This window comes from Pelodiscus sinensis, chromosome 11 (assembly GCF_049634645.1).
Source record: "Pelodiscus sinensis isolate JC-2024 chromosome 11, ASM4963464v1, whole genome shotgun sequence".
Taxonomy (NCBI): Eukaryota; Metazoa; Chordata; order Testudines; family Trionychidae; genus Pelodiscus; species Pelodiscus sinensis.
This window is the reverse complement of record NC_134721.1, coordinates 30,284,312-30,302,887: the sequence shown is the minus strand read 5'-3', so window position 1 is coordinate 30,302,887 and position 18,576 is coordinate 30,284,312. Positions and strand designations below refer to the sequence as shown.

Genomic DNA, 18,576 nt, shown 5'->3' with positions numbered 1-18,576 from the left:
TTGAAAAGTGTAATTTTTTGTACAAAGGATGTTTTAATCTTGGTAAAGCTTACAATGGTGCGACTGTGCTGCTGTAGCCACATCATTATAAGAAATCTCTGTGGAAAAATAAAGCCACTTCTAAAAGGTGGGGCAGGCAGTAGCTTCACTGCGAGTAGCATGTCTCCCAATGATGAAGCACTGTCCACATCAATGCTTTTCGTTGCAAAAACTTTTGTCATTCGACAGGTGTTTTTTCACATCCCTGAGCAACAAAAGTTTTAGGGATGAAGGTGCCTGTCTAGACATAGCCTTAGTTTTTATTTTAAATAAGGTTTATTTTTCTTTCCATTATTTCAGGAAGAGAAATAAAAATGCTTACCTTTTTCTTTTGTCCATTTTTTACATACTCAACACCTATGGCTTTTGTTCCTTGAAACAAAATTTTTGTTACAAGTGTTCTATCTTCTGCAGATAAATTTGGGCGTGTTATGGCAGGGTGAAGGTAAGCACTAGCTGTGCTCCATCTTTGACCTACAAAAATACAGGTTTTCATTTAACATCTGCAAGCATCAAATAGTTCATCCCCCTTCATCTTCAAGATATTTTCTTGTCTTTTTTTCTCATACAGGAATAAGAGAAAGGTGGCACATTTACAGTTCAGAAGAAACAAATTAAAGACTAAAGGAATGAATGCGAACAGATGATAGCAGCATTATGAAATCTCCTCTTCTTTCTAAAGACTTCTATTTTGAAGTCAATGAAAATACTGTCATTGAATTCAATGCAAAATGGATTTATGTATCACTCTTGTATGTAAAGTTAGAGATATGGAGTATAGAATGGTTTATCATTTTAAGCGTGCAAATGAAAGCCATCAAGGGTGTTTCTCTCAATGTTTGGGTGGTCACCTGTAAACAGCCTCATTTGTCCTTTAAGACTAAGCAATGGTTGGTCTTAGGAAGTCATGTGACACCCCCGTCCCAACTGGTAGGGTCTGATCAGGTAATTTTCCATGGAAGGGGAGAATGTGAAACAAAGAATTCCCACCTAAAAAAGGATGGCTATTTAAGATACAAAGTTTTTCAGTCCCTTAGTCATTGGCTAGCACAGTGGTCCCCAACCTTTAGAGGCTGCCAGGCGCAAGGGGGCGTGGCCGTTCGCCTGCTGGGTGCCAAAGGGCGGGGACACATGCATGCCCAGGGCCGGCGCCCCCCCCGCAAGCGCCCCGCCCCCTGCAAGCGCCCGGGGCGCGAGCGGCCAATTCGCGGCGCTCCTGGGGCCGGTGTCCGGCTCCGGCTCCATGCATGCACCACGTGCCCGGGGCCAGGCCAGCCCCGAACACTTGGCGGGCGCACACAAATGGCCCCGCGGGCACCATGTTGGGGATCACTGGGCTAGCATGTCACTCCCAAGAAAATGAACCAGAGACCCCAGGGTGAAAAGGATCTTCTCTGGTTTGGAGGCTTAGCTGAAATAAGAACAGTTTTAGAGTAAGTTTGTTCTGAGTTTTTAGTGTTAGAAGTAGCTATGCATTTTCTATTTTAAATTTGTAATCTACTTTGCTCTACCTGTTTTCACTTGCAACCACTTAAATCCTACTGCTTGTACTTAATAAAATCACTGTTATTTACTATAAAACCCAGTGTAAATAATTGTTACTGGAGGGAGCAATCAGTGAGTACATCCTCCTTTCATTACTAAAGGGGACTTACCTGAATAATATATTTGGGGTTCTGACCACTTTTGGGGAATGGTTTCCCTGGAAGTTGGTCCCAAAACTGCATTCTCCTTGGATCTGAAGAGAATCACTGTCTGTATTTCCCCTTGGGGGAGCAGTGATCTCAGCTCTGTGCCTTGGCTTGGGGAGACCAGGAGATTTAGCCCAGCAGAACAGGGCAAAGCCCCAAAGAGCGAGGTGAGTGCCAGTGGCTTTGTCAGCACACTGGGAAGCACCCACAAGGGGTTTTCTGCGACTGCACCCCATCACAGGATTGACCCTTAAATACCCATTATAAGTTAGATACCTATTCGCTCCTAAAGTAACTCCTTAAGATTTACCTTTGTGTATAGTCATATCCATCCAGCCAAATCCCTCTTGTTGGTAACCATTCATGTCATCTGTGAAAGGATAGCCAGCTTGCTGGGCTGCATCCAGGAATGCATGATGAAGAGGGTGGTTTGTCTTTCCCCTTGACACATGCAATGGTCCAGTCCCACCTCTGTATAGATTAGGGCCCAGCTCATGAGTCTGTGCCTTCTTAAAATAAGGGAGGCAAAAATCATAGTCCCATCCCAAGGCACCTTCTCTATGCCATCGATTGTAGTCTTCTGCATGCCCCCGAATGTATACCATAGCATTGAGAGATGAGGAGCCACCCCACACCCTACCTCTGGGCCAGTACATAATTCGATTATCCATATGCTTTTGTGGTGTTGTGTGGTAATGCCAATTATATTTGTCATCACAAAGATTATAGGTTAATGCAGCAGGCATATGAACCTTCCACATTAATCTTTTACTACCTAAAAGGGTGTCTTTTGGGCCTGCTTCCAAAAGTAAAATGGTACTAAGAGGGTCTTCACTCAATCGGCTACCTAATACACACCCTGCTGATCCAGCTCCAACAATGATATAACTATAAGATTCTGCATTTTCAGAGCTAAGTTTAGAAAAGGTATGTGAAGATTTTAACTGTTGTCCACTGTAGGACAATAAACTTTTGAATATGGGTGTTTTAAATGTAAATCCTGCTACTTTGTGAATTGAATTGACATAAGGACCATAATATTTTTTAACTCCTTTGATCAAATGAAACATCCTTTCTTATATACGCCTTCTCTTTTTCAGAGCTTCTTGTTCCATACAATGCAATATCAAATATCTTGTCCTAGAAAAGGAAAAAGATCTTAATTGTGTTGCATATAGTTCAACCATCATAAAGGACTCAACATGTGACCTAAAATTCTGGTGCATCATTTTAAAAGAAAGCTGACAATCCACATCAATTATATGGCAATCCATAAGGATAACTGCAGTGCACAGGTACAGAGAAGCAATTTGCTAAAGCTCACACAACTAGGAAATGGCTGAATCTAGAACAGAATGCAGGTGTCTTCATTTCCAGTCTCCTGCCCAGTCCATGTAAATATATATACACACACACACACTATCTATCTATACATATATACACACACACACACACACACACACACACACAGGCTACGTCTACATTGGAATGATTTTGCACAAATACTTTTTAACGCAAGAGTTCTTGCGTTTAGAGTATTTGCTCAAGAGAGCATCTACACTGGGCATGGATGCTGTTGCGCAAAAGCACATCTCTTGCGGAAAGGCACGTGCCAGTGTAGATGCTCTCTTGCACAAATACTCTAAACGCAAGAACTCTTGCGTTAAAAAGTATTTGCGCAAAATCATTCCAATGTAGACGTAGCCTGTGTGTGTGTGTATGTATATATATATATATATATATATATATATATATATATATATATATATATATGTATATTAGTATTTGGAGTTAGAGTATTTGCACAAGAGAGCGTCTGGACTGGCATGCGCCTTTGTGCAAGAGATGTGCTTTTGTGCAACAGCATCAATGCCCAGTGTAGATGCTCTCTTGCACAAGAAAGCTTCAATGGCCATTTTAACCATCGGGCTTTCTTGCACAAGAAATTCATGTTGCCTGTCTACACTGGCCTTGTGCGCAAGAACAGTTGCGCAAGAGGGCTTATTCCTGAGCAGGAGCGTCAGAGTTCTTGCACAAGAAGCACTGATTTCACACATTAGAACATCAGTGTTCTTGCGCAAGAACTTACGGCCAGTGTAGACGGGCAGCAAGTTTTTGCGCAAAAGCATCTGCTTTTGCACAAAATCATGCCAGTGTAGACATAGCCACATATAATGTATCCCTAGTATTTAATAGGAGTCCAAAGTCCACAGGAAGATAGACCTGCTCTTGCAGATGTTACAAGACAGGCTGGAATAGCTACAGAGAATAGGGAGGTTTGGCGAGAAACAGCAGGCCATAATCTCCTTTATTCACACCAGCTTTAGATCAATGTAATGCCATTATTTCCAGTATTGCAAATTCAAAAAGTTCGGAAGTCACGAGAATAATAAAATTGTGGGTGTTTTTTCTTTGCCTAATCATATTCTCCATCTCAGAATTTAAAAAAGTACTAAATATTGTGAGACTCATGATAAAGAGTGAGAGTTGGCAAAACTGTACATCAGATTTACACTAATATAATCAATTTACAGGTATAACAATGCAATCTGTTCAGCTGCCAAAGACACTAACAATCTATAGTTCCTTGAGACAGTTCTTCTAATAGAGTTGGATTGCAACTGTGTGCAATATATTTGAGGAGACATTGTGGCAGTCTCTTAAGACAGGGTGTTGTAACACCATGCTGACAATACAGACGTGACTTGTACATCTGTTACAGGAGTAAATACTTGGAGAATGGAAGATTCTGAGAGATGTTTTCTCCAAGCAGGATATAGGATGGAAATAGGTCAGCTGATCAAATATGTGACCGCCTGCTGGGCACTATTTAAAAGAATGTATGAGTGTGATTTTGAGAAAGATGAGGACTGAGGTAAGCTTGTTGAAGCAGATGGCCTGGAGTAGCAGGAAAAGGTATGTAGGAGGAAAGGGTATGGTTTGTCCTAGCCTAGCCTGTACGAAGTGGAACAAGCTTCTACTATCAATGCTTTGTATTACTATGACCTCTTTTGCATCTTCTGTTTATTAATAAAATTAAATTTGAGGAAAGATGTGAAACTGAAATTGAAAGTTTGGGCTTTATGTTGACTATTGTGGCTGGTGAATCTTCCCCCATCTTATGTATGTAATTAGGATAGTCTCTAACACAGATTTGTGAGGAATCTCTCTAGTCATGGGTGACCAAAGACTCCTCAGGGAAAATTTTAATCTCTATTCCAAGTTCCTGGGGAGGCTAAAACCCAATGCAATCTTCCAGAATCATTTAGTTGTAGATGATGATTTATGTTTTCTAGACAACAAGACAAAAGATGGAGCTTGAGGTCTAACCCTAACCAGAGAGAATCCTGTTCAACGCCTCAAAACTTGTGATTTCTGAGACTATCATGCCAACTTGAAATGGATACACAAATACCTCCTGAGAAACTAACTGCAGCTCATAACATACTATTTGGCTGCGTCTAGACTGGCATGATTTTGCAGAAATACTTTTAACGGAAAAACTTTTCCGTTAAAAGTATTTCTGCAAAAGCGCATCTAGATTGGCACAGATGCTTTTGCGCAAAAAGTGCTTTTGCACAAAAACATCCGTGGCCAGTCTATACGCGATTTTGCGCAAGAAAGCCCCGATTGCCATTTTAGCCATCAGGGCTTTTTTGCGCAAAATAGTTCTTCCTTGTCTACACTGGCCCTCTTGCGCAAGTATTCTTGCGCAAGAGGGCTTTTTCCCGAGCAGGAGCGGGAAAGTATTTGCGCAAGAAGCACTGATTTTTTACATTACAAAGTCAGTGCTCTTGTGCAAATTCAAGCGTCTAGTGTAGACAGCTGGCAAGTTTTTGCGCAAAAGCGGCCACTTTAGCGCAAAATCTTGCCAATCTAGATGCACCCTTTTTGTATAACCTGCTCTCAGATGGTAGTAAGGGGTCAAAATCATTTAAGTAAGTTTTATGCCTCATGTGATTGGGGGGGGGGGGAGTGTTTGTAGTGGGATTAAATCTGTTTTAATTAAGTGCTCAAGGAACCAACAAATATCTGTTACTTAGAGATGGAGCAGAACTGTTCTCCTTTTCTAAGGGGATGTTTTTGGGCAGAGATAATTAAAGATGATGTCTGAATACAAAAAGTGGTCTCTGGTACAGGTTTCACTAATAGTTTTAGAGAATTTAAATACTAACATTTCATGGGCTTGTTTGTTTCGCTTTCTGTATTGAAACTAGACCTGCTTTCTTTAAGATATTGCAACTGCAAATTTGCTAAATAAGGGATAGTCACTGTTGGAAATCCCTGCTGAGAGACAATGAGCCATGACACCAGAAAGTTCAAGTTAAAAGTGAGATAGCAACTTAAAGACTGAGTCCAAGGCATTCAAATGAATCTGAGTATTGGTGTACGCATTGGAAAAGTCACATTAACCTTAATCTAAATCCAGTGTATACCGTTCTCTTTGAGGGATTAACAGGATAAAAGCAAACAGAATGCCGAATTCCTAGTTCTGTTTGTGCATGTTTGGGAGGTGACCCAAAAATACCTGTATCAAACTATATAGTACAGACATACTGAGATCTTTATTATTATTGCTAAAAATAAATTCCTTCAATATTTGCCAGGGTCAGAAGAAGGTTGTTATTGGTAAGTATGTAAAGTTCACCTATTTTCAGTGAGGACCGGTAGAACACAGTTATTGTTTTCCTGTGACTTTTCTCTAAAATATCATAGTTTAGTTTACCTAGATGTTTATCTTCCATCTCGTAATGTTCCCATTAATAGTAATGATATTTAGTTGTTAATTCTCTGCAAGAGGTATGATTTCAAAGAAAAACATATGGACTTGCCTTTCTTTTTCAGTTCCAATGCTAAGGCTATGTCTACACTATAGGGCTACGTCTACACTGGCATGATTTTCCGAAAATGCTTTTAACGGAAAAGTTTTCCGTTAAAAGCATTTTCGGAAAAATCGCATCTAGATTGGCAGGATGCTTTTCCACAAAAGCACTTTTTGCGGAAAAGCGTCCGTGGCCAATCTAGACGCGATTTTCCGCAAAAAAGCCCCAATTGCCATTTTCGCGATCGGGGCTTTTTTGCGGAAAACAGTACTATGCTGTCTACACTGGCCCTTTTGTGCAAAAGTCTTTCGGAAAAAGACTTTTGCCCAAACGGGAGCAGCATAGTATTTCCGGAAAAGCACTGATGATTTTACATGAGATTGTCAGTGCTTTTCTGGAAATTCAAGCGGCCAGTGTAGACAGCTGGCAAGTTTTTCTTTGCGGAAAAACTTGCCAGTCTAGACACAGCCTAGAGTTTTTGTGGGAAAGTGGCCGTTTTGTGGAAAAATGACTGTTTTTCCACAAAAACTCAGTGTGCACACCTCAAGAGCATTTTTGCGCAAGTAAATCTAAAGATCAGAGAGGTTTATGTGCAATTGGTAATCCTCATTTTACGAGGAAGAACGCCTTTTTGCACAAGAGCTCTTGCGCAAAAAGGCGTGTGTGGACAGGGAAGAGAGATTTTTTGCATAAGCAGAGGGAAGAGGAAAAAGCACAGATGCCCTGGTGGCCATTCTGTCCATAGCAATCACTGCTTACTTGAGAGAGAGCATCCAGGAAGTCTGGACACTCTCTTTTGCAAAAGTGCATTGGTTTTTTGATGCACTTTTGCAATGTAGATGCTCTTTAGCGCAAGAAGTTTTTGTGGAAGATCTCTTCTGACAAAAACTTCTTGCGCAAAAAGCCTGCAGTCTACACTTAGCCTAAGGGTAAGACACTAAGCACAACTAAATTAATGTTTATGGAAGTGTCAGATAATTTTCTCTGCAATTTTGCTAGTAAATGAAGTTCACTTGTTTAAGGAAATATGCCAGGGTCCTTTCATGTAAAAGTGTCAGCAGTATTAAGAAGTTAGTGTTCAACCTTACCCACCCAGCCAGGGCCCACAAGCAAGTGACAAGAGCAGTAGAGAAACCTTTTAATATAACACGTGGGCCAGACTGCCAACTACACAGGAGGGAACTAAGAGTGCTGCAGCAACCCCGGGTTTAAAGTGTTTTCCATTATAATCGGGGTTTGTTGTTTTATTCAATGGCTTTAGCAGTCCCACTATACAAATCGTTTCTGCGCCTGGCCCATTTGCTTTCACAGGGAGCCTTTGCCTTCAGCCTCCATGAGCTACCGCTACCAGACGGTCCGTTAGTATAAACGCCTGTACGTTACCTGACGCTGCAGCCCCTCCGCAGGAGTTCCAGGGGGAGGTACAAAGCGAGGGGGCGGAGGGACAGCTCCTGTGGGGCCGGGAGGGAAGGAGCTAAAAGCGGGAAGGGTCTGGCCACGCCGCTGCCCCGCGGCAGGTGGAACTCAAAGAAGCGCCTCCGCCGGCGCGGCTCGACTGGGCTCGGCCAAAGGCTCCGGGCTGTTACGAGCCGCGCCAAAGGGCGGTTGGGGAATGAACCTGAGGGAATCCCTCCTCCCCCTCGGTCCCCAGCCGAGCCTTTCAGCACCTAGCTCGCGGCCGAGGTGGGGTTTGTGTGAGGCGAGGCGAGCCCAGCCCAGGGACTGCCGCGCCGCCTTGCCTGCCCCAAGCTACCTCCGCGGCACATGGCTCCCCCTCAGGCCCCCCACATCCCAAGCGCACTCACAGGGCTGCGAGCCCGGCTCCACAGCGCCACGGCCCCGCTCGACACCGCAGCTTTCTAGCCCCCCGCCGGAGAGCGAAAAGCAGCAGACTGGCCCTTGGACCATCCAAAGGGCAGCTAGAGACAAGGGGGCGGGCTCCCGAAGGGGCCCCGGCTGGGACAGGGTTGGCCCTGCTCGCGGGGGCATGTGCCGGGGCTGGACGTGCTCGTACAAGCCGCAGTCAGAGCAGCTGCACTTCGGGGGGCTTGAGTTTCAGCAGGGCGGGCTCTGCGGCTGAGCTTCAGGAGCGAAATACGGACTCGGGGCCTGGCACTTGCTGGTGAGCAAGGCTAGAACACATGTACACCCCCACCGCAGGTTAACCGTTTAGTCATTTACATCCCTAGAAGGGACATGAAATCCCTTTTAATTGGTTAACCAGTTAAATATTATGTTTAATCCTACCCACCTATCCCCGGTTAACCAATTAAATGGGATTTGATATCCCTAGACTGTAGACACCTATGTTCATTAAAAACACTCTTAAATAAAGACCTAACGTTATATTTGAGTATATTAAATGTATATGTACGTTAAGGTTAAATTCTGCTCCCCAATATTCATGTGAGACCTTAAATCTCTGTGACTGAGCCAATTTTGAGCCTTAGAAGTTTTTCTTAAATACTGGGGAGAACATCTGCATGTAAAAACAAGTATGCTTTAAGCAAACAGGAGAGTGGTGATCTTACAACTGTTTCTCTGCGATCTTTAGTTGCAGCCCTGGGAGAGAGTGGAATGAGGGGGGAGGGACGGCATCCGTGCTGAAGAAGGGGGCAGTATACTAGCTTGGCTGTCTATATTTCTTAGCAACTAGGTTGTATGCATGGCTCTATTGCTTTCCCTGACAAAGTATTAGTTTTCAGCTTAAATGTAATAGGGATGTAAAAATGCATTAAAAAAAAAGATAACTGTAACTACTAAAAATCTTAGCAGTTACATGGTTAAATGCGCTGCAAGGCTTAGCTTTATACTGCAGAGGCCAGCAGGGGTTCCAGCCCCATATTCAAGGAGGCTCCCCTGCAGGCTCTGCAGCGGGCTCCTGTGGAGCCACAGCACGTAGCCTGCAGTGAGGAGGGTGAGGAGTAGACAGCCGGAGTAGCCTTTGCCTGCAGTGGGCCCCACGGGGCTGGAGCAGCACCCCTGTCCAGGGTTAACCTTTTACATCCCTAATATGTAGAGCTCTACCAAATTCATAATCCATTTTGGTCAATTTCACAGTCATAGGATTTTTAAAGCCCTATGACTTCAGATATTTAAATCTGAAATTTTATGGTGGTGTAATTGTACAGGCCTGACCAATAAATAAACAGTGTGTGGGAGGAGGGAGGGAGAGAGTCACAAGGTTATAGTATGGAAGATTGCGGCACTGCTACCCTACGCAGCTGTTGGTAGTAGCATTGCCTTCAGAGTTTGGCAGCTGGAGAGCAGCGGCTGCTGGTCAGGAATCCAGCTCTGAAGACAGAACTAGAACCAGCAGCTGCGTAGAACTAACAGTGGCAAAGTATGTTACTAGTACCACCTTTACTTCTGCCTGCAGAGCAGGGCCTCGGGTCAGCAGCCATCACTCTGGCCACCCAGCTCTGAAAGTAGAGTACAGAAGTAAGCATATCACGAGGTATGGCATTATCACCCTTAGTTCTGTACTGTTGCTGGCAGGATGCTGCCTTGAACTGGGCACGTGGCCAACATTACAACCAGCACTCTTCAGTTGCCCAGCTCTCAAGGCAGCAATGCAGAAGTAAAGGTGGCAATACTGTGATCCTCCTAAAATAACCTTGTGAGCCCTTTGCAACTCATTCTTGGGTCAGGACCCCCAATTTGAGAAACACTAGTCTCCCCCATTAAATTTGTATAATATAGGGTATAAGCACATAAAAGGCAAGATTTCAAGGGAGAATACCATATTTCATGATATGTGATGCATTTTGCATTGCTGTCAATTTGGAAGGGCCCTAGTTTTATGGCTGAAATCTTGTGTTTATGAACATGGTACTCCAGAAGATAAAGTTCGAGGAGTTACCATTGTATTAGGCTGCAAAATCCACCTGAACATGGAGTTTAGGAAAGTGAAACTATAATTTGTCTTCCTTCTCTGTTCTCCCAAGCAGCATGACTTAGTAGTCATAAATGTTAGCAGGATTTTGTATCCTGGTGATCAGGTGATCTGCTGTTACATAAAAGATATGGATAATTGTGTATTTTTTAGCAGTTGAAGTGAGGACTGACTGATTTTTCTCATACATGAGTTTTATATTGTTATAACTAAGTTGACTTCAGTGGAGATACCACTTATTTTACAGCCACATGGAAAAAAAATCAGGATTTGAATGTATTATAGAAACTAATTCCTTACTTTGATCCCTGATGAAAATCCTTTAGGAAGGCTTACTTTTAAGCAATGTCAAAAATATTTAAAAATATGCTCTACAAATGTCAAGTGTATTACAAAAACAAATTCCTGGTCATTGTGAGATTAAAGTTTTCAATTCCACCATAGTTAAAAACAACAAGTAGTCCTGTAGCAACACTATATACAAGGATCATGAGCTTTCGTGGCAAAACCTACTTCCTCAGATGAGCATAGTAGAGCAAAAAGGAGGGAGACCCTCACAATTTATAACAGAAAAAGAAGGGGGGAGTACATGTCAGTTGTACTGCTAGTGCTAATGAATCTAATTGAGTGGACTGGAAGTGTCCCATACTAGCTTTGATGTCAATTGGGTGTTGAAAGTAAGGAAAACAGGTTTTATAATGGCCCATCCAGTTCAGGTCTTTCTTCAAGTCATGAGAGAGAGTGTCAAATTTGCATATGAAGGCTAGTTCCTTTCTCCCTCTCTCTGTAATTGGTTTTTGAAATTCCTTTGTAGCAGAATGGCTATTTTAAATCCATTAATGAGTGCCCAGGTTGGTTAAAATGTTCTACAAGTTTTTGTATATTACCATTTCTGATATGACTTCTGCCCATTTATCCTTTGGGATAGAGACTGTCCAGTTGTAACAGCTATGACTGGTGATGGTGAGCATGTAAAGCTGATCATTTAGAAAAGGGGTGGGGAATCTTTTTTGGGTCAGGGACCACTGACAGAAAAAAAAAAAGTCAGGCACAGAGCCACACACAAGTGAGAAGCAAAAACACCACCACCCAAACAAAAAACCCTCACTAGTAGTCCTGATCCTTGCACACCAGAGCCTGTGGGGGCCCATATGGTTCCCAGATGGTTTAACCAAAAACAACAAACACCCCTCCCCCCAAAAAAAAACAGGGAAAAAATTCTGCTGGGGGGGGGGAAGGAGGGGATACCAAAGTGGTGGTTGGGAAAAAAAAAAGACCCAAGAGTTAAGCAAGAATAAATAAATAAATACAATAAAACAGCATTAAAACAACATGGCCCCTTTAAGTGTGCACAGAGTCAGAATAGGGCTAGGAAGAGTAGAGGTTGAGCATTAAGACCCAGGAAGGCATTGCTTCCCCTTGCTCAGGTCTTTAGGCTTTTTGCCAGCAGCCATCTTGTTTTCTGGGTTGACCAAGAAGGGAGCTTCCCTGAGGAACCAGGTAAGCAGAGGGTCCAGGAGGAGTGGGGCTGGGCCTGGGCCTGGCCCTGGGGACTGGGCTCAGTTGCCAAGTGTCTGGTATTTTTGCCTCCTGGCAACATTTTAGTTGTCTGGTATTTTCAGAATTTTACCAGACAGGAGGCAAAAATACCGGACTGTCCAGGTCAATACTGGACACCTGGCAACCCTAGGGGCCCATCCCTGATTTAGATTAAAAGCAGGGAATAAGCTAAATGTAAGGGGACTTAGCCCCTTACTAAAACTCAGTGGGAGTTTTTGGTTGGCCAACTCCCAGTATCAAAAGGGTAAGGGTCCATGAGAAATCAGAGCCCTGAGACTGACAGATCCCAGGGACAATGAGAAGAAGCCAACACTGCAGGTCAGCCTGATTGACAGGCTGGACAGGAAAATAGGGGAATTAGAAGGCCAGGTCCCGCCCTGTGTGTGTGCTGGGATTTTCTGGGTCTGAGTCAAAGTGGGAGAGAGCTAAGACGACTAGCAAGGGATCCAGGCTGTACAGAGGAGTAGTCTGCAGTGACAGAGCCAGACACACAGCCCAAGGAGTAAAAGCTGCGCTGAGAGGCAGACCTACAGTGACCAGAGCCAAAGGGGTCAGAGGAGCAACCCTAGGAGCTGGAGGCTGGCAAAGCAACATAGTCTGCAGCTGGGTGTGGTGAGCAGCTGGGACCAGCAAAGGGGGGGGAAAGGCTTTGGGCAGAGAGACACCACCAGCCAAGAGGCCCTGCAGGCCAGACTTGGAGAGGGATTGTAACTCTGACTAGGAGAGGGGTCCTGCCACCTAGAGCCTGAAGTCATGTGTTCACTGCCAGAGCAAGTGTGTCCATCCTGCAGCCTCCCGGGCAGCACAGCCAAGGCCTGAGAGAGAGCCCTATAAGGAACAGACTGTGAACTATCCTTACACTCTGCAAACTGCTGTTTGTGATGTCCCCATGCTATAGAGCAGGGCTATGTGTTCTCTTTTAACCTTTCATTTTTTCCTTATTCTTTTTAATCAGTTGCTGTTTTAATAAATTGTATTTGCTTTGAACTGTATGTAATGACCACTGGGTCAAGAAAGCATCAAGTGTGAAGACAGCACCCCAGAGTGGGGATGCCCTAGCCCCTGCCCTAAGTGACTACAAGGTCTGGGATTAAGCCCCAGAAAACCTGGGCCCAGCCTTGTTAGGATTTCGAGGTCTCTGCTACTCAGGAGAGTGGAAGGGTTGTCCTCAGGGTCAGGGAGACCTTTGGGTAAAAGAGTGGGAGCGGGGACTCATATCCTTTCGCTGGTCCATTTCTCCTGGGTAGTATAGAAGCCAGGAAAGTTCCCCACAATTGCAGGACCATTTCCCCCTCCCCCCCCTTACATAAAGATGAGTCAGTCAGATGTTTGTGTTTGTTCTGTTGAAGCTAATGAGAAATTGAGGGAATATTTCTTGTTTGCTGCCTATAGCCCCTGGTTAATTTGCTTTCTGTTCAGTGGGATGTTATAGGTGATATAGGTTGTTGTGTGTTTTGTTGTTGTTGAACTTTAGTTTCTAATTGAGAAAAAACAAAGTATTTCATTTACAGACTTCTGCTGTGTATGTGTATTATTTTACATTAACATTTTGTAATAGTGCCAAAACTTGTGATTCCACTGACTTCAACAAAGTTATGTCAATTTATATCACCTGAGGATTTGCTTCTCAGAGTACATTTGATTCTAATTTTCCATCACTACAGAGGAATAATAGCTATTGATGTTAGTAGTAGTTTATTTTTAATCCCTGCAGAACAGACTACTCTCTCATGTTCCCACAGGACATCATAAGTTGATGTGTTGTTGAACAATAAGTAACTTATCGCTGACATATTCAGGATAAGTAGATTTAATTATTAATAGTGAATTACTGTAAGTATGGAACAGAATCAAGATGTACTGTAATGTCACAGTAGACTGATCAACTATAATCTGTTGAGCAGTTCTAAAACTGCGGCTATGTCTGGTGATCTTGTGCCAGAAGTATGCAAATGAGGCTAATCATGGAATATTGCTGAGCCTCATTTGCATATCTAATGAGCCGCCATTTTTTAGAAGAGGCGCTTGCGCCAGAAGGAGCTGTCTAGAGTGCCGCTTCTTGTGCAAGAAAAACCCTCTTGCACAAGACTGTTATTACTGAAAATAATCAGCGTAACGTCATTGTGCAAGAGGGTTTTTCTTACACAAGAAGGGGCACTGTAGACAGCTTCTTCTGGCGCAAGAGCCTCTTCTGCAAAAATGGCGGCTCATTATATATGCAAATGAGGCTTGGCGATATTCTACGCTTAGCCTCATTTGCATACTTCTGGTGCAAGATCGCACTAGTGTAGACATAGCCTGCATGTATTGTATGTCTGGAACAATCACATCGATAGGGCATATACTAAAAATTTACTATAAAGTGTGAGTTTGTTGGTTTTTTATTTAAAATGTCAAGTGTAACAAGAGAAGATATTATGGAGGCATTATACAATCAGAACAAAATGCCAGGTCCTTTCCTAAAGCTTTTTTTAATAACATTAGACATTTTTGACAGTGTGCTCTATTTTACTGGAGGCATGGACAGATAACCTGAAGACCATCAAGAGAATGACATGCAAAAGACAAGATTAAAATTTGAACAATTAAGGGGAAAAAAATGCCATTTAGACTGAATTATTTGTTGTTTTCATTAATATTTAACTTAAACTCCAGAAAAAGACTTAGATTCTAACACCTTTGCCCCTTTACATTTTTTTAATAGCTAGCTAAAAAAATCTAGTTAAGAAGTCAACTACAGGGAAAAATAGGACTTGATCTTTCTGATATTGCTAGTATAAAATAACACGAAAAGTTAACTTTGCAAAAACTTATACATTGTAAATGAGCAAATATAGTTTCAAACTTTTTTTTTTTTGCTGATCACCTTTAACAGTAATTAGTCTGAATAGCACAATCTAGCCTAGCAGACTCTCCTCAAGTTAGGTTCCCTAGTAGATTTATAGAAGTACCATGCATTCTTAGGGTACATCTACACAGCAGGGCCAAAATCAAATTAAGCTAAGTCAAAATAAGCTTAACTCGGCTTTTGGCTTTGTCTACACAGCAGGAAATTGGAGGAAGAACACTATTCCTTAGACTTCCCTTACACGTAAAATGAGGGTTACCATGAGTTGCAATCGTATTTTAGGACTACTTCTACAACTCTTAAAATGCTTGCGGAATATAACAAGAACACTTAACCAGGACTTCCTCCTTTTAGTTTTTAGTGGAATGTCTCCAGAAACCATGGGAACAAACTGTCTTTTTGGCAGGGTTTCAGTTTTACTCACACAGCCTCTCAGTTACTAGTAGAAAACATATTTTACAGTATCTGTCTGTAACACATTCTCTCCTTTCTCCTCTCCCACGGTCACACAGAACAGTCTTTTATAAACTTCCCATGCAAAAGAGGAGAACAGAACGCAGTACCTTCCCAAACTAGTATGGGGTCATTTTAGCAGAAGTGTCTCTTCAGTCTTTCACAGTCATAGGTGTAACTGTAAGTAAGCCAAACATGCAAATAAAACATTCTAGCACTGAACATAGTACTCAGAATTAAATACATCTCTATTTCTTCTAGTCCAAATTCTCTTGCATACTTACCTCAATTGACAGGAAGAAATTTGAGCATAAAATCTGCTGAGTTATTATATAGTTCACACTATACCCTTTTTCTGGAGGGCATTGCTCATTTCCAGCAAGTGCATCTTTAAGCTATGGGCAAGTACTGTATATGCCTCCTTAAAGGTAAGGGGCATGTTAGCCATCTTTCATTCATACTTAATGAAAGCATTATTAAATGGCCCTTTGACCATTCAACTCCACTGCTGTCCATGGTAAGTGGCTCTAAAATCCAGAAAATGAGGCATGCAAAGAGTTAAAGCTGAAAACAGTGAGATATTCTGTTTCATTGATTACATTGTCTTAGCCAATGTATAAGTCTTACCCAGAACGGGAGGGATCATGCTGCTTAGCTAGACACAGTGGAAAAATTCCAGGAGGTATACCTGTCCCTGTGCATTGAAAGCAACTTCTCTGTGTATGTCTGTCTGTATGTATTGGCTTTGAGCCAAAGCTCCTTAGGGTTTTTTTAACTGTGGTGTTTTCAGACTCGCTGACAAACCAAATCTGGGGAAGTGGGAGGGGAAAGCTTAGAGTTATATACTGGTTGTGAGGGAGGCGGATGGGACTCTACACCCTTAGCACCTAGTGCAAGCTTTCAGTGATTTGTAGTGAGCAGGCTCCCAAGAAGAGCAGAGGAGGATTTCAGCCAAGGTGCATTGTCCCTGCAAGTGGAGATGACTCTGGCAGCAAGTGTCCTGCTGAGCTTGGTGCTGAGTAGCTGTGGTTCCTGGGGACAAGACTGGCTGGTAATGTACTAGAAGGGAGGATAATCCACCCCTCTTCCACTTATTTCCCATCAAATGGAGTTGAAGAGCTTTTCACTTCAATCTGAGGATACAAAAGAGGGCTGATCACTGTTCACCAGAAAGAGAGGGGTGTCAGCGTGGGTGGTGACAGCTGTGTCACCTTCCTCAGACTGAGTGGGACACTACCTTGAGTCTGCTACCAGTTCCTATTAATCATTATATTTGGTTCCTTAAATTAATGGGGACGGGTGATGTCGTTTGCTTTCCCAAGAATGGTTGTTGGTATTCATGGAAAATAGAGGAGGAAGAATGATCAGAGAGGATATGATGTATGTATGATAGGCATGAGAGCAGGCTGTGCTCTTGCTCTGTAATTTCTGATTGCCAAGTCATTCCCAAAATAAATCAGTATCAATTTGTCATAATACCCAGCATTGTAAAGAAAGAAGGTGAATTTTTCTAAGGGCAAGTTAAGATCTGTTTCCCAAATCGTTATGAAGATCAGGTACTGCATTTTTCAGCCTAAGGGTTGTCCCATTATTGATCAAGTATTTAAGGCAGCACTTGTTTGCTTGTCATTTTGTCTCTTGGGCCTATGTATATAATATGATAGATGTTCTAAGTATAAATTAAATAAACCTAATGCCCTACTTTGCAAAGTCTTTTTGGATTACTGACTCTGGATCTTAGTAAAATCTGAATCTCCCTGCACCCCGTAAATTGTTTGTATTCAGGTCTCCAAATCGTCCTATCAAAAAAAAAAAAAAAGCTAATTAGTAGCTTATGCAGCTCACTTTCTTCAATCACTGCTTTTCACATTGGTCATAATCCTCTCATTTTCACCTGGTGCTCCTCCTTGTCTATTGACTCATGATCTCACTCCAATGTAAATTATCTATTCCTTATATGGTTTGTACCATGTCTGGTGTAATGAGACTACAGTGTTTAAGTGGGACTGCAATGCCAGTAAAAATTGAAGTGTAGGAATTGCCATATTGGATCAGACACATGGTTCATCTAGTCCAGTATTCTAATTCCAAAAATGGACAGTATGAGACGTTTCAATCAGTATCATAGCAGTAAGCATAATATACCCACTATGAAGGTGTTACACAGCTGGGGGGGGGGGACTTTGTCCAGGGTAGAGTGGGGGTGTCCATCTAACCCCTATCACACCTGCTGTTGCCCCTTTTCTCCCTTAGCCAATGCCTCTAATCTCTCACACCCAAGTCTGAGTACTCATGTCCTCTAGCCCCTGAGTGTCTATATGACACCCCTATTGACAAGGCAGCCCAATTCAGTATTCCCAATGTGACCCAATGGCTAAAGTCTATACCTCACCCTTATTAGCGGGTCAGCACAAGTCCATAGTCATAATACAACCCAACGGTCAAAGTCTGTAAATTGCCCCAGTTATCAGGGCAGCACAGTTCAATAGTCTCAACATGACCCAATGGCCAAGATATATAACTCACCCCTATGGGTATGTATGTCTACACCAGCTCGTTAATTTGAGCTAGGTAGGCAAATCAGGCAACCCGAGGTGCAAATGAAGCCCAGGATTTAAATATCCCAGGCTTTATTTGCATGTTTCCGTCCGGCCACCATTTTTAAATCCCCCTTAGTTCGAACAAACTGCCCATGGCTACACGCAGCAGTTTAAAGTTAATCCAAACTAAGGAGTACAAGTCCACAGTCCTAGTACAACCCAATTGTCAAAGTCTGTTTTAAGAGGTATAAAAAGGGGAAAGTTTTACATCCCTTGGCCGGGACAAGGGGAGTTGGTCCAGGCCATCCCACTCCACTGGGTCCCAGCCCAGGGCCCTATTAGTGGCTCGCTCTAGCTACTGAGTTAGCAGGAAAATTTCTGCCGCAACATGCTGACTCTACAATGGCGGCTCACTCACCCTGTGGCTGTCGCCATTTGAGTTGCTTCCTGCTTCCATTGTCTCTGTGCACTGATGGCTCTCCATCTCCCCTCCTTCTGGGATCTGGTTATTCCCACCTGCTTCTGAATCCTGCATGGTTTCTAGCTGTGTTGGGTCACCAACCTTCAAGGTAGCATCTTGGCATTTGAGCCATCACTGGGCCTTTCAAGGTGCTGGACAGTCACATCTTTTCCTTCCAGCTGCCAGCCCCAACTGAGCAGAGCTGCTCTCTTTTATAGTAATGCAGCTCAAGCATGCCCAGTAGGGCATGGGGGTGTGGCCTCCTCT

At 43.0% G+C, this 18,576-nt stretch overlaps 2 protein-coding genes across 8 annotated transcripts in view; one reads left to right on the top strand and one right to left on the bottom strand.

Moving 5' to 3' along the window:
* CHDH (choline dehydrogenase) overlaps positions 1–18,438 on the bottom strand; it is a 36,865-nt gene extending 18,427 nt beyond the window's left edge. The window contains exons 1-4 of one of the 4 annotated variants that reach the window (XM_075938908.1): positions 18,268–18,438; positions 15,420–15,487; positions 2,041–2,870; positions 362–513 (exon numbers count right to left, since the gene is read on the bottom strand). In XM_075938908.1, coding sequence (XP_075795023.1) covers positions 362–513; positions 2,041–2,800 — 912 coding nt within the window. In that variant the 5' untranslated portion in view covers positions 2,801–2,870; positions 15,420–15,487; positions 18,268–18,438. Of the gene's footprint in view, positions 1–361; positions 514–2,040; positions 2,871–7,936; positions 8,005–8,358; positions 8,499–15,419; positions 15,488–18,267 lie in introns of those variants that run through there. The other 3 variants (XM_075938907.1, XM_075938909.1, XM_075938906.1) reach the window with 3 other exon arrangements.
* The window catches only part of IL17RB (interleukin 17 receptor B), a 33,473-nt gene continuing 23,450 nt past the window's right edge, over positions 8,554–18,576 (top strand). For 3 of the 4 annotated variants that reach the window (XM_006129739.4, XM_075938912.1, XM_075938911.1), the window contains exon 1: positions 16,158–16,360. In XM_006129739.4, the coding sequence (XP_006129801.3) occupies positions 16,289–16,360 (72 nt within the window). In that variant the 5' untranslated portion in view covers positions 16,158–16,288. Of the gene's footprint in view, positions 8,676–16,157; positions 16,361–18,576 lie in introns of those variants that run through there. The other variant, XM_075938913.1, reaches the window with a different exon arrangement.